Genomic DNA, 15,619 nt, shown 5'->3' with positions numbered 1-15,619 from the left:
CTGGTAGGAGGCCCCATTACCAACTGTCTGAGCATTTCAGGCTGTTGGAAAATGTACAAGGAGGGCCAACACTGTGAATCTGGACAGATCAGCATGCAAGCAGGCTTTTAAAAATAATAGACTGAAAAAATGGTGATTGTGTTAAACTCATCAATAAGACCCAGTCAGGGCAGCCAAAGGTTTGTAAACAGCCACAAATGTGTTCAGATTCGCAGAATCAAAGAATATTTTGAGCTAGAAGGGACCCGGGATCTTCAAGTCCAACTCTTCAGTGAATGGCCCCTTCCAGGGATTGAACCCACAGTCCTTGGTATTATTAGCACCAGGCTCTAACCAACTGAGCTAATCTCAGGGTTGCCATAAAAATACCTCAGGAACTACATGTTGTACCACAAAACCGACCCTCCTGAAGCCACCAGTGGGACTGGGGACTGGCATCTGCAAGACTAAAAGAACAAACCTTTGCTCGTTGTGCAAAGGCAAAAACTGACCATGAGAGGAGCCATATGTTAGTGACACACTACAAAGATCCCACCACTGGGTCCAACACAACAGAGGCCGTCATTTCATCTTAGAGGGGTTTCTGTCACTCACTGCCATAGCCTGGGGACCTCAACACTTGTAGATGTCAAGCAAAGCCATGGCTTTGTCTCCAGTAACAGGCTAACCTTGTAGATCTAGTCTGTGGCTACAAAAATTCTAACTAAGGCTTCCTCAAATTAGTAAAAACTTATTAAATCACAGATTTTAATTTGATTCAGCTGCAATTCACCACTGTAATTCTAAGATAGAGAGTTTATGGAAATGACTGTTGAAGAGAATTAATTTGTTACCGCCCTGAGAAGAAAGCAGGACAAACCAAAATAAAGTATACTTCTAGTCTGTACTGAGTATCTCCATTACTTATGCTCAAAAGGATCATGAAGGATCCAAATAGAGGAGGAGGCAGAGGTGAAGAAAAGCATTTGAAACTTCACTTCTATGAAATGCTTTGCTGAGAATTAGTGAGCACCCAAGAGTACCCCCAGTGACCCATGTCTGCAGAACCAGACAGCAGTGCTAAAGATAAAGGTTTTTAAGGTACTCGAACTCTTGAACTGTAGCTTGACATTAAATTCTGTGGCAGACCAAAACCACAGTGACCTAAAAGTCTTGCACCCATTCCTATTTCTTCGAAAAAATTTGCTGTGTTATGCTTGTGCCTGCAGAACACGTGCATCACATCTGACTATGCTACCCTGAAATCTCCAGACCTTTTCCACTCATTTATTCAACATGCAAAGCTGCTCTGTGGCCTGGATTCCGAGATGTCCCACAGCAGCAGTCTGAGGCCCTGACCAAAGCTACGGGAGGCTGCTCCTCCTCCAGGACTTGCTCTGCGCTGCTTGAGTCAGTGATTCTTCCCTGCAGCATATGGTTCTCTGCCATGTTTAAGGGCAGACTTGCCTCAGCCTTTTGTGCCTGCTTTTTGCTCAGATGAAGGCTGGCATCAGTATGAAGAAAGCCACAGGATGCTCTGGTGGGGCTGCCCCAAGCAAGACCCTCCCTGGGGACAGGTCAGACAGGCAAAAAGCACCTGAACAACCCTGTTCCAGTGCCTCGAAACAGCTTTCCTGCCATGTCCCACATGGTACTCCAGCCTCTTTGCTTACCCTCCTCCCTCCTGCACACTCTAGGTTGGTACTCCACACTGCAAAAGCCCCTCAGGGAGCAGATTTATGGTCTAAACACAACAGATGTGCAGCAGCAGTAATTTATATAGCACTTAAACACTCAGCAGTGAAATCACATACCACCTCCTTCCTCCAGCCAGCCACTCTTAGGAAAACTCATGAAACATGAAGTGGGCTTTAACAGCTCCATGTAGTGCTGTGGCATCTGCCAAGGGGTTTCTTGCCAGCTTCTCCACCAGCCCTTTCTTGGCTGCTTCTCCTGGGCCACTGCATGGTTTGCTGCAGCACACAGCAGCGTGGTCTTCCCTTGGCTCCTGCTGTCCTGTGCTGACATATAGCACATCACTGTTTAGTTGACTTGAGGAGAGGTAGGAAGGAAACTAGCAGGCCATTCTGCCATCACTGAGCCCCCTGCTCAGCCAGCATAGGGGAATATTATCTTCATACTTGTGCCTCTATCCATGGGGCTCCAGCAGGGCATCTGGTGTGCAGCATGCCCAGGGAGCCAAACTCATCTAAGAGGATCAACCACCCCTGTGCTCAGGTGTTGGCTCTGTGCCACTATGTGCTGCTGAAGCCAAAAGATCTGTCCATCGAGGAGACAGGGCACACTGCAAGAGGTTCTTGCCTGATGGCTGCTGAAATCTCCTCCATCATCTTCCCATATCCATCTGGGTTGGCAAAGGAGGGGGCCTGTGACAGCCAGGTGCCAAATAACCAGGGCAACATATGTGTACAGGAACTTGTCCTTAGTTTATCCAGCAAGAAAGAGGGGAAAAAAAGGTTAAAAAAAAAAAAAGGTGATCTTAATGCAGATCTAAGATGATGTTTCCTCCCAAATTTCATCTGAAGGCTGCTATCATCATTTGTCATTATTATCTACTGCGACAGGGTATAGGATGGGTGAGAAGAGCCAGTATGCTTAAGGTGTCTGACCAAATCATCACCATTGTGTGCAAACTGCAGCGTGTGTTTGACAAGGGCAGTGTTCATCCCCAGTGCCCATACATTTAGGGGGGAGGAGGGCAGGAACTGGCTATAAAAATGATGTCCAGGAGAAGACTCATGCTGTCATGACTGACCATACAGGAGGCCAAAAATAAGTGTGGAGGTTTTAGAGTACCAGCATAGGCAGACACGATGTACCCCACCAGCCCATGTTTTGGATGCCAGTTTGTCCTTCTTCCAAAAAAACTCAGTGCTGAGTAGCTTACAGAAATCGGCCTCAAGAGGCTAAAAAGCTACTTGAATCCCAGGACGTAATCACAAAAGTTGTAATTCCTGCTGTTTGTGTCTTCCACCCTCAGACAGGAAGATATTTTAGCAAATAAGTTACTGAAAAGCCAGTTTCTCCAACAAAACCAAGGAGATGATAAAAGGCAATGGGGCTGTATAACTACGTTTAAAAAGTACACATATCCATATATCCATATGCATATACACATATATATAAATACTTTCACTGTAGTTCTGTGTGTCAAGTGCTAAGTGATAGAGAACCACAGTTTTGAAAAACTGTGGGACATCACCAATCTGTGCTACTGCTCTAAGGTAGTTTTAAACTTAGCTGGAATGCATGCAGTGGCATTACCTCTAACGGGATGTCCACATGAGAAATGGCTCTGAACTTACCCATCAGTTAGAAGGCATCATCTACAGAACTGATTATGTGGGGTTTTGACTGGGTCCTATTCTACCTTACAGATCAAGATAGTTTATAATGAAGTTGCAATTTCAGGGGGAAAGTCCAGTCCATCTGACATGTATCTAAGCATGAGATATTTAACACATTTGTACTACGTTAGAACAGTGTAGTGAGATCTCCCTCAATACAAAAAGTAAATGAAGACACAAGTGAAAAAAAATTGGAAATAGTTTATTTGCTGCATAAGGAAATGTCTTGTAAATTACATATAAAGAAACTTGTTATGCTGTAGTATATAATTTCCAATATTCCACAAAGATAATTGTAATAAATATACAAACCAAACCCAAGTAGAAGATTAAATCCATCAGGCAACCTACAATATGGTTCATCAAGTTTTATACTTTCAGCATTAGCATGCTTAAAATCTTGTTCTTTTTGAAGTGATGCAGCAAAATTCTTTTCACATTTCTTTGGAGCGTTTTCAAAGCTGTCTAACTACAAAATACTGTTCAAAATTAGCTGGCATTAGTTAAACCACTCAAGAAAAGTAACACCAAGGTCTAACTGATGCAAAGGTGTCATTTTTCTTCTTGCTTTTAAAATCCATCTAGTTTTGCCAGAGTTAGGAATTATCTGATATAAGTGCACTATGAGTCCAGCCAGCCTGAGGCACTGCCGACTCTTGTCATATTATGACTGTATATAAATTTCATAGATTATATAGCTCTGAAAGGTTTCTCCATTAAGAGACATATCCCCATAGAATAAAAAAAACAATACCATATTGAAGCTGCAAGCTAGTTAAAATGGTTGTACCCTCAAGTGCAGTGTGTGCTTAGAAACATTTTTCCATAGTTTCATTCTATCCCACATCAGACATTTTTATTTGATTTTAAATTTAGAAGTGCTGATAAAGGCTTTACTGATGCTTCTAGCCTCTAGAAACAGCATATAGATTTTTTTTGACACCTTCTGCTGTTCTCTATCTATAGTTTCTAAATTTTTTCGAAACAGCAGTCTGAATTGCATTTTAGACTTCATTGCTGTGGACCACACTGACAGACAGGCCTATTATTCCGTACAAATCCCTTACAAACTGAAAACACTTCACTATGCTTCACTATTACTGAATACTTGGGGGTATAAACTCTCTAAAACACAATTACCTAAAAATATTTGTTAATAAGCTTAATGCAAATATTATGTAGAAAAAATGGTTTAGTTACAAAAAAATTCATTAGAGGGCCAATAAAAATATACTGAAGAGAAGATCTTTACAAAAGTGAGGTTAGGAAGTATGAGGCATTGACATTCACTGTAAACATCCTGTGTTCACTAGAATCCCTTGTCTAAAGTACATGTTCTGGTTTTGTTCCTGAGCTTCATGGCCAACACTTGCATAGACAGCTAAACCTATCATAAAGGGTTGTTTATACAGACAGTTCTGTTTGTACAGAACTTCAATAAACTAATGCTTTGAAATAGTTTCATTGCACTACCAGGTAGTTACGGAAACTGTGAAGTATGGTATGTACTCAGTGCATTGGGTGGATTGGGACAGCTACCTCATAGTTTGTTAATCTTAAATAATATTACACTAAGAAGTGTAGCTGTTTGACGTTCTGGCTTAGAATAAATATCTACTCCTGCTCACTGCTGCAAGGCTTGCTTCTGCTCTGCCAAAGACTGCATATGGCAAAATGTCAGGAATCTGAGCGCTACAGCATCAAACATCCCCAGTAACAAGATGCAGCTTATAATCAGTACAGAAGACCTCACAGAGAATTTCACCTTTACCCAGGCAACACGAGTGCTTTCCTCCAGGTTAACCTGCTTCTATTGGAGGAAGCTGGAAAGTACTTATAGGGTAAACACAATATGGAGTGGCCTAAGTAAAAAGTCTGAAGAACATACTTGCATTTTGGATATGAAAAGCAGGCATGTGTTTAGTTACTGCACATAGAAATGCACATGGAAGTGGTACAGACGGACAATTATATCCCCCTCACAAACAGCACAATAACACAAAAGCAGCAAATTGCCAATTTTAAATCTTACGTTAAGGCAAATCTAGATAAACAACCATAACAGGATTAATAAAAATAGGGAGTTTTTCTTGGCTTTTTCGTTGTTTACTTTTTCTGTGATTGGCTTTTACACATTGATAAAATTTGTTTAAGCACTTTCTGGACATCTTCATCCATTTGACCCTAGACAAGGGGAGAAAGAAGAAAAGATGATTGATCTAATTACTGTACCTCAAAAATATTTGTCAATATTCTTAAAGAGTAGAGAGCTACATGAATTCAATTTCCCAAATGGAGCTTAGTTTGTGCTTGAACTGTCATACCTTTTGGGAGGGATGTCTTAGATAAACCACACAAAGTTCTTACTAGATCTGCAGAAGAAGCATCTTTAATTAAAATACCAAGACTGTGTGACTGACAACATCCAACCATACCTGCACAGCATAGAGAAGATGCATCCTGTAAACCGAGACAATTTCCTGATGTTGTTTTTTTGTTTCCTAGAAAACAGTTAAGCAGAAAGGCATAGAGCATTCAGAACTATTAATTCAGGACTCCTCAACTAGATTTACACAGGGGAAATTACAAACCAGTCTTATACAATGCACTGAAAACCAGCTCCGACACTGCTGTGCCACTAAAAAGCCCAAATTTGCTCGGAAGCATGTCCATGAAAATGCTGTAATTCTACCCCTCCCAATAAAAAAGCTCGTGAGGTAACATCAGTTGTAAGAAGTGCTGAGCTGCAAAGGCATGGAATGAACACATACTGTACTTCCAAGTTTATCAGCAACCAGAATTGAGGAAAGACTACAATATTCTGATCAATCAATTCTCAGCTGCAACCAAACTCTTCCCTAAAGACAATGACCCATCTGTCAGAGGTCTTAACCCACAAACCCCTCAGTCAATGAAAGCCAGGCTCCCTTTTAATGATCACAGACTGCCACAACCCAGAAGCCATCTTTCCAAATAAACATGAAGCTGCTAGGAAAGCTAACCTACAAGAGGGAAAGTGATTCTGTCCTGTTTTAAATACTACCCACTTTCCTAATATGCTGCATACCTTTGGACCTCACTCTACTTCGCTGGTCCTTAAGCAGCAGGAAATGAAGGATCCTTTCAGACATGGAGGACTGGAATAAGAAACTGCATTCTGAGTCTGAACAGGATGCAGTGTGTAACTGTCTGCCTACTGTTTCTCCCTGCTGCAAGAGTATTTTTCTGACTCTTCTTTCTTTCTGCTGGGGAAGGTAGGAAGGAGACACCAGTTAAGCCATTTAGCATGTCAGTCTGGGAATTCTCCTTCCAGAGTCACTCCACAGCTCTCTACAAGGGCCTCTGATGGGCATTACTTTCTTTTCATCCTCAAAAGTGAATTAAAGTGCTCCTTTGGGCAGGCAAGCTCTCAGAAATATCAGTTAAGACTCAACCCAGCTTAGAGGATTGGACCTTTCATGCACAAAAAAATATAATTAAAAAACCCCTCTGTAAGCAGTTCAGAATTTCAGAGAATTAACTGTGCTCTCCATAAACAGATGGATTTGCTTGATTTGAAACCTCATGCTTTCAGTGAGTATGTCTTCCAGAAAGCTTAATAAAACAAAACTACTTCAGCTGATGAATGTTCTTGGAAAAATGCACAAATCCCCTGCACATTGGTCATACTTTTCCACAAAACAGGGTCTCGGCAACAGGTTTGGTCATTAGATTCCACTATAAGAATTTTGTTTCTGTATTGGCCTGAGAAAAATATATGGGAAAATAGCTTGCTTTAGTTAGGCTTTTTCTGAAGAGAAATTTGTGACTTGCAGATTCCTAGATGTTTCAGTGAAACAGAGAAATTACTGAATTTCTGGATGAAAATACCCTCCCGTGTACTTATTGACCGTATTGCATTTTAAATAAGCAGAGCGAAGAATAGCGCCTGTATCTTTGGAGAGCTGGGACTAATGTTAGGTTTATAAAGTATCACACTCACAGTCAGTTGGTTTTGCAACTGCTTCACTTGCTGTTGTAACACCTCCAGCTGCTGGCTTTGTCTTTTGGGGGCACTGGTGGAGTAGGAAAGCTGAGAAAGGCTGTTCAGTGCTTCTTTTAATTTGCTAATTTCCTTGGACATTTCATTGATCTAGGGAGGCAAAAACCAGGTTTTCATCAGAAGATGCAAGGCATACTGTGTTCCTGTGAGTCTCATCTATGAGTTATTTGTGACTTAAATTTAAGAATGGGGAAAAACAAACTGTAAATAACTCAATGGACAAATAGAGACATCATGTAAACAAAGGGTTACAATGCTTCTCTATCTCCCATCCTAGTCCAGTCTATTCAAAATGGACTCCTTGTTCTGAAAAACAGCAATATTTACAAAGAAGGACTGCATTTACCACCTTTACAAATTCTGCTGCTGAACGCAAGACACAAATATAACAAACACAGGCCACCTATTCACAGCTAGCAAGAGGCATAGCTTTTTATAAAAGAATTTGTAGTGATAGAAATGGTCGCTGCAGAGGAAACTTAGTCAAATCATGCTATGGTTGAGATGATACAGTAATATCACAACAGTGAATTTTTGCTCCTTCCTGATCTTGTCTCCTCTGGAATCTCTTCCTGCTGTAAATCCTACTTTTTTGACCTCAGTTGCCTAAATAGTGTGAACCCAACCCAAGCAGAATTTTAAAGAGGTAAATTGAAAGATTATGTGTATCTCCACAGGAAAGGGAAATAAACTGCAAAGTTAAAGATACCGAAAACTTCTTTCGACTTTAAACCCTGAATTTTTGGATGGGCAAACACACTCAGAAGTTACACTTGAACCAACATCATTTATGAGATCACTTGTGCACCACTCAACGTGTTTTGCAGCCTGAACTCATACTACTCCTGCACTGTAGTGAGTCGCTGACCTTTTTATCTTTATCTTCTTCTAGTTTTGATGAGTTTTTCATTTCAAGAAGGGCTTCTTGAACTTGGTGGTACTTTTGCTGAAGATCAGTCACCTCCCGTTCCTTTGCTTCAAGCAGAGTATGCATACCTTCTTTTGCTTCTTTCAAGTGCAAAATTTCATTTCTCAGTTTCAGAGCATCTAAGGACACATTTTCCTTCTCTCGCATTACATCCTTCAGTTTGGATGACAAAACACTGACTTCACCCTCTAGTGATGACTGGAGCTTTTCATATGTAGCCTTGGGTACCATAGCTTCATTAATTGCAGCTTTTTCTTCCAGTAACTCCTTCTCTAAGTTTCTTAATTCACCTTCCTTGTTGTTAAGCTGTTTTTTGAGCTCATGTATTTCTTCCTCCATTTCCTTTATTGTATTTCTGAGTGCACTAATCACCTGGCGGTGTTCAGTAATTGGCACAGAGTTTTGTTTCTGAGTGTCTAACAGTTGCTTTAGTTCTTCTGCTTCATCTAAGACTTTTGTGTACTGGGATTTCATTTCTGATAACTCATTTTCTGCTTTGTATTTCAAAGAATTTGTTACCTCCATCAGTTTCTCATGTTCTTCTCTAGGAATGTAGTTCAAAGTTATATCATCTAGAGTTTTTTTCTTCCTAAAGTCTTCAAGCTCTGTTTGTGCTTCTTTGTACAACTGAGACAATTCACTAAGTTGTCTGTTGAGGTCATCTACCATTCTGTGCATCACATCTTTCATTTCTCCAGCTTCAGGACTAGATTCCAGCTGTGTCTGATTTGTCAGCTTGTCCTGTAGCCTTTTAATTTCCTCTTGCCCTTCTTTGTACCTCTCAATCAGCAATGCTTTCTCTTGATTAATGTTATCAATAACTGAACAATATGAATTCTTCATTTCCTCACACTCTTCCACAGACAATTTGCTTGCCACATTCTGCTCTCTGTCTTCAAACTTTTTCTGTAGTTCTCTCACTTTTTCTTTTTGTCTTTCGCTTTCCTCCAATGCTTTCTTCAATTCTTGCTTAAGTGTTTCCACTTCTGCATATGTAACTTTCAACATACTCAGATCAGAACTGGTTTCTTCACTTTCAGAGGAAACAAGACTCAGCTTCTTTTGCCTTTGTGCATTCAAGGCGTCTTTCCCAGCTTCCTCATACCTGTTCGGAGTTTCTTGGAACTTGAGGTTAAGATCAGAACCATTTTCTGAAATGTCTGGGCTATTTAAACGATCTGTTTCTGGAATTCTAGACTGGGTCTGAGATTCCAGGTGCCTTCTTTTGGCTTCAGAATTCTCTAATTTCCTCTGCACATCCTTTAGGTCTTCCTGGAGGTACTTCATTTTTACTTCTCTGGGGCTTGTCAATTTTTCTTGGGTCTTCGTGGCATTTAATGTGGGCTTCAGCTCCTGAGCCAAGAACTCATTTTGTCTATCTACTGTTTGCTCAAACTCTGTTTGGGTTGAATAAGATTCTACAGCTGAATCCCCTTCTTTAGGTGTTCTTTCCTGTCCAAAAAGAAACACGAACAATTGCACAATAAATACATGGACAAGATTATATTTTTTTTAGAATAGAGTAATCAAGGAAATATTGCTACATCCTACAGAGACAGATGATTAAAGAACCATGGAAGAAAGTTTTAGAAAAATTCAAAGCCCAGCTGCTACCACTTAGTCATCTGCAGTGAGAGAGGACAGTAAGTGCCAAGGTCGTCTGAAAGTCTGGGCTGATCTCCATAAGCTAATAATCAAAGCTATGCAAATTAAAATTCTGCTAACCCAACTGCTAACATCTTTTAGAATGTGGCTATCATAACAAAGTTACTCAGTAATTTATGGAAAAAGTGAGAAGATAAAACACTGATTTAATCCTTTGGGACAGAGTGTTTCCATGATCTTACGAACAAGCTCGTTAAATTATCTTCAGAGTACAACTCTTTAAAACAGTAAGAAGCTCTTTGTTCTGCTAGCAGATTAAGAGAACACCAGAACAGCACAAAAATATGCCACCTGTAATTTGTCCTGCAGCTCCTTATTGTGCAATGTCAAAGAAGCAATTTTTGCTTGCATCAACAGCAGTAGATCTTGTTGGTCAGCTTCAGAACTCACATCCAATAAGCTATCACCACCTTCAGAGAAAAAAAAAAAGAGATTCAAAAGCTTTCGAAAAGCTGAAATGCTTTATTTTACGCTTTATTTTAACATTTAAAGTTAAACAGTTTGTTCCCATGACCACTAAATGCAGTGAACAAACTGTTCCTATAAACTCCCCCAAAAAGTGTTAAGTTCACTCAATAGAAGCAGGAGGTTTTAGTGGGAAGCTGCTAGTGAAATTACAAAACATTACTCTCAATACTTGGTGTGTCTCATGTTCTAAGCAGAAAGGCACAGAGGATTTCTGACCAGTTTTCAGTATTTCATGCCACCTAAAATGCCTAACCAAAGATGAAAGTAAGGATTAACTGTATACCTGTTGTGCTGTCACTCAGTCTGTCCTTATTATCTCTATGCAAGGAGCTGAATTCTTCCTGCCAAGACATCAAAAGAAAATGTTTTCACAGAATGCAGTTGTAAAGTTGGACAGCTCACAAAAAAGAACTACAGACAGTATAGATCCTGCTGGATAAAGCCTGTCAAAGCGGATTTCTTTTATTTCTGAGGTCTCGTTTAATTGTAGCATCTTTAAAGTCTGTTAAAGCCATTCAGGTTCCATTGCCCAATTCTCATTAAATACTAAGGAAATAACGGCAACTATCTTGTAGATAATTTGAAAGACTGCAGCCCCTGTGATAAATAATAGCAATATATTGACATGTATTTAAGAAAAAAAATCTTCAATGCCATAAGGTAAAGATCAGGTAGAACACACTCAATTGTTTCCCTGATGTCTTTTGGTAAAAGGGTCTCTTTTTGCACTGCTCAATTCCATGCCCTTTGCTGGTATTAGAAAATGAACTCTTGTAGCATTAATACTTACTTTCATAACCATATTCCTAAACACTAACTAATCTATGACCATTTCTATATACATATTTGTTAAACTTTAGAGTAATCTACAATTGCTTTATAAATTACATGTAAATAGATTTGGACTTCTTTCTGTTCCTAAAAGTCAGCTAATTAGGTCGCAGAAGACTCTGCAGTCAGCAAAATAGAACATTAAGCAAAACAGAAAATACATTCCTTCCCTAAGCTCATAAGAACAGAGCACTGATACCTTGCACACTTGATCAGCAAAGAAAGCCTGCCCTTTTCCAGTCATGGGAGTTGAAGTTGATGAGTGTGGAGAGGACAAATCATTAAGCTGTAAAAGATTTTTATACAAATAGGTATGTATATGTACACGCACATATAACTACCTAACATCTGCCCATATACACACACACACACATGCATTAAAGAGTACTTTTCCCTGCACTAACATAAGTCACAATTCTAGATTCTTTTCGAAGAGCAGGCCTAATTATTTAGGGCTCTTCTGAGCCAGTATTACATAAGGATTGTAGTTATTACACAGGTAACATTCCACTTTAAGATTAAACCCAGCTGTTAAATAGATTTCTATAGTATCAAAATGCAGTTTTTTACTTCTATATGCATATATTAACATAATAATGTGTACATATATATATGTATAATCAAAATATACAGAATTATTTATTTATTGAAATCAGCAAAACCAGGACAACTTCAACTTGAGTTTGAAAAAGAACTTGTACACTAACATTTGCACATTTTATCTTAGGCCATGCTGTATTTCAAGCAATTTTCCTTAGTTAACCTAACCAACATGTGCTTTCATGGTGTCATCCTAACGTAAGGAAAAGCACTCATTGTAAGGCATATAAAATAATAGTGACAGAGCAAATCCAGCCCACATAATTCACATAATGTTCAAAATGCCTTATACCCCCTAAAAGTATCTCAAAATTGGGTCTTTTCTTTACCTGAATAGGACTGATAGGAGGAGGTGGGGCTTTGCGTTTTTTTGGAGTTCCACTTCTTTCTGAACTTAATTTAGAGCCTTGATCATGCTGAAAGTTTCACCAGCCAGAAAATGTAGGTTTGTTAGTTTGGTTAGTAAAGTCCGAGCAAGTTGTTTTATAAAAAAAATAAAATAAAATCCCACATTAATATCAACCTTAGCAGCTCATGCAGTGCCTTTTTTTCCTATGTAAAGACCGTATCTCTACTAACATAAAGATATGAAACATGCCTGACAATAAGAATCTGCTCCCTTGTAACCCATGCTTCAGTGAAAACAAACAAGATTTAGTGAAAAAGCAGAAGCTGACAACAGGTTTAGCACCAGTGATCTTAAATAATTCCACTCATACATAGCCCAGTCATGCCCTTCTTCATGGCTTCTTCCATCTTTCCTCTGCACTGGCTTCTGCCTGAGCTCCCTGAAAAACCTACCTCTCCACTCAGAGAAGGAATGAACCAATGCACTGTGCCCTCATCTACTTTCCAGCCACCAGCAGGTCTACAAGGTTTAGGTGCACTCCAAGATATGATATTAAACACAAAATTTAAGAAACCAGTATAACTGCCTAAATCTGCTGGGATTCTCACAGGACGGGGTCTCCAGTAACCAGAGATAACTTTCAATTACATCTTTTAGAGATAGGGTGTTTTTCTAGACCACCTCCTCCACAGTTGGAAGAGATAGGGAGTCCAAAAGCCAAGCTCCTGCCTTATACATGAGAAAAGCACACATGCACATACACACTCGCACTCCCTTCCTTGTCTCACTAAGGGTGCTGGCTGCTTATACGGAGAGAAGCCAAGTCTAAAAGCAATGTTTCTGAAACACATTTCTTAACTAAGCAACAAAAACCTTTTACACAGTAGTCATGGCAACACATCTCACAGTGACATTCACTATTGCTTCCAGTCCTGTCAGTTACTAGTTCTTATGGTACAGGTCTAGATAGTTCTGAGTATTTTCAAAACCAAAAGGACAAATACCTGCTTCGCTTTTGTCGGTGATTTTGTATCTGTGAAGCAGAAAAGAGGTGGAATAAATAACCGTTAACAAAGGAAAAGTTATTTGCCATTCTTAGCCCACCTCTCAGCTCTACTTCCCATATCACAGATAAACAGCCTGATTTTTGAATTCCTGTCTGAAAGCTGAAAAACATAATTTCCAAATGCCATTTGAATCACACCCTCTCTCTGCTACTGTTTGGGTTTTATACTGAGATAAAATCTGAAGAATCACGACAATTCTTATTCTATTATAGTCTCACACCATTCTTCCACATTAAGCTTCCTACTTCAGAAATCCATCTTATTTTGACCATAAAATCTTCTGCCTGCTTTAGTTCCTTCTTCAACCCCTCTGCTAAGAAATTGTATGTTCCACTGACTCTCCCACCTAATAAAAAAGAATCTATTCCAAATTGTATTCAATGTATTCAAAACTTCACAATGCTGCTACATCAACTTACCTTTTCTTTCTCCAAAACACCTCTTTTTGCCCTCAGGGCTTTATCCCATGTTAAATATTACCATCTATGGCAAAGAGCTTTTGAGAAGTCTCAGCCAGACGATCTTGAAAATGGCTTTTGCAACATTTCAGATTACAGTTTGAAGTAAATTTGTTGAGTGCTAAACATCTACATAGCCCATTCAAGAAGGGACAAACTGCACTCAGCCTCTCTTACATACCCACATCCTGAGATAACTTTGATGATAGGAGGTTCTGGATCCCTGTATTCTCAGAGAGCTTGGCGTAATGGAGGGCGTTCTGTCCAAAGACATCTACTAAACTGACATCTGCACCCCTCCTAAGGAAAGCGTCCACCATGTTAAGGTTACCAACTTCACAAGCCATCATCAAAGCAGTTCTGAACAAAAAAAAAAAACAAAACACAAAACCAAAACACAGAGAACAAGTGTCAAGAACATACTCTTTAAGCAGCTCATTTTTTCAGGAAAAGAAGTGTGATGGTTATTGTGCAATAACGTCCCTCCTCTTCCTCATACATACTCTCCAGCTGCAAAGACAGGTCATTTCTAAAAATGGCTTCCTGAGATCAGGAGGAGAGTCATAGATAGAAATGGCTGCAGGATAAAGTCAGACTAACAAACCTCACTGCTACACTACAATTACAGTGGTGGTACAACAGGAAAGCCTTTATTTCATTGCTGCTATCCTTCACATGCTGCTTTTTAAACAAAAGAGACAAAGAGATTTCAACAAAAAAAACCAAAAAAACCTCAAAGACCTTCAGTGAGTCCAAGAGACGGGTTTGACCTGAAACCCTGGTACTACTGTCATCTTAAAAAAAAGGAAAAAAGAAAAAAGAAAAGAAGAAATAAGTCCATTAGAGCACAAACCATTCCCTTTCCAACATGGGGTAGCTACACAATGCCAGATCCTAGAGTAAGGGTAGCATGCAGAAGGAGTCTTTTCCTAACATTTTGTGTCTGCTTTTCTCATTTACTTGAAGAGGTCATAAGAAATGTACAGAATAATTAAAAACACACAAAACCCCTCACTTTTCAAGCATGCTCTAATACTGCCTTCCTGCTTGGGCATAATTCTCCTTTCTCAACATGAAAATGTGCCTAATAGGTTGGCCAAGTTTACTGCCAAACACATTCCTCAGTGCAGATTTGAAGTTGAAAAGTTACTAGTGATAATATTTGCTAAATATTTAGACAAACATTTCACTGATGAATTGAACATACTCCTTGTAATGAGTGAGCCCTGGAGAGGTGATGGCTGCTGCAGCGCTGTGTTAAAAGGTAGTGCTGAGTGGCAATGTGGGTAACACCTCCAGAGTCACAGGGAAGGTTTTAGATTACAAAATAATTCACTGAGTCTGGATAAGATAGAAATCTGGAGATGACATTTTCAAAGGTTATCCCCTTCTTTTCCCAGTAAGGCTTCTCCTGTTTCAGTAAAATCTTAACCACTTTTGTGAACATGAGATGCAGGAGTAGTCACTCCCCTCACCACAATGAAAGCAAGAAGTAAACAGTATATTTCATATTATATCATTCTCTTGCTTCTACACACAGTACTTTCTTAAAAAAGAAAATATAAAAATGTGAATCCTATCTATGATAGAAACTCCTTCGTCCAATTAATGAAGAAAGTCTTAACACTGTCTGCTGATTATATAGTAAGAAAGTGAGGAGAAGGCGGAGGTCCCAGAGTGTGCAGCAGCTCAGGTTCAAAGCACTGAGGAGGCCATGCAAACTAACAAAGACAAGCAGGCAGTTTTCTTTAGACAACTGAATAAAAGAGTGCACTAATGAACTTTGGACTGATAAAAAACAAGTTAGGGCCCAGTCTTATCCTCACAGGTGCTGCCAGAGAACAATATCAGCATTGTATCACAT

At 39.5% G+C, this 15,619-nt stretch overlaps 1 protein-coding gene across 3 annotated transcripts in view; it reads right to left on the bottom strand.

Moving 5' to 3' along the window:
• Nucleotides 1-3,540: 3,540 nt before the first annotated feature.
• Nucleotides 3,541-15,619, bottom strand: part of RAI14 (retinoic acid induced 14) — an 88,326-nt gene continuing 76,247 nt past the window's right edge. For 2 of the 3 annotated variants that reach the window (XM_017811322.1, XM_017811324.1), the window contains 10 exons: nucleotides 13,937-14,115; nucleotides 13,235-13,263; nucleotides 12,211-12,297; nucleotides 11,481-11,567; nucleotides 10,734-10,791; nucleotides 10,274-10,392; nucleotides 8,258-9,769; nucleotides 7,330-7,479; nucleotides 5,783-5,848; nucleotides 3,541-5,531 (listed from right to left, as the gene is read on the bottom strand). In XM_017811322.1, coding sequence (XP_017666811.1) covers nucleotides 5,454-5,531; nucleotides 5,783-5,848; nucleotides 7,330-7,479; nucleotides 8,258-9,769; nucleotides 10,274-10,392; nucleotides 10,734-10,791; nucleotides 11,481-11,567; nucleotides 12,211-12,297; nucleotides 13,235-13,263; nucleotides 13,937-14,115 — 2,365 coding nt within the window. In that variant the 3' untranslated portion in view covers nucleotides 3,541-5,453. The remainder of the gene's footprint in view (nucleotides 5,532-5,782; nucleotides 5,849-7,329; nucleotides 7,480-8,257; nucleotides 9,770-10,273; nucleotides 10,393-10,733; nucleotides 10,792-11,480; nucleotides 11,568-12,210; nucleotides 12,298-13,234; nucleotides 13,264-13,936; nucleotides 14,116-15,619) is intronic. The other variant, XM_017811323.1, reaches the window with a different exon arrangement.

Source organism: Lepidothrix coronata, unplaced genomic scaffold (genome assembly GCF_001604755.1).
Source record: "Lepidothrix coronata isolate B3197 unplaced genomic scaffold, Lepidothrix_coronata-1.0 Scaffold31, whole genome shotgun sequence".
Classification (NCBI taxonomy): Eukaryota; Metazoa; Chordata; class Aves; order Passeriformes; family Pipridae; genus Lepidothrix; species Lepidothrix coronata.
This window is presented reverse-complemented; position numbering and strand designations above follow the sequence as displayed.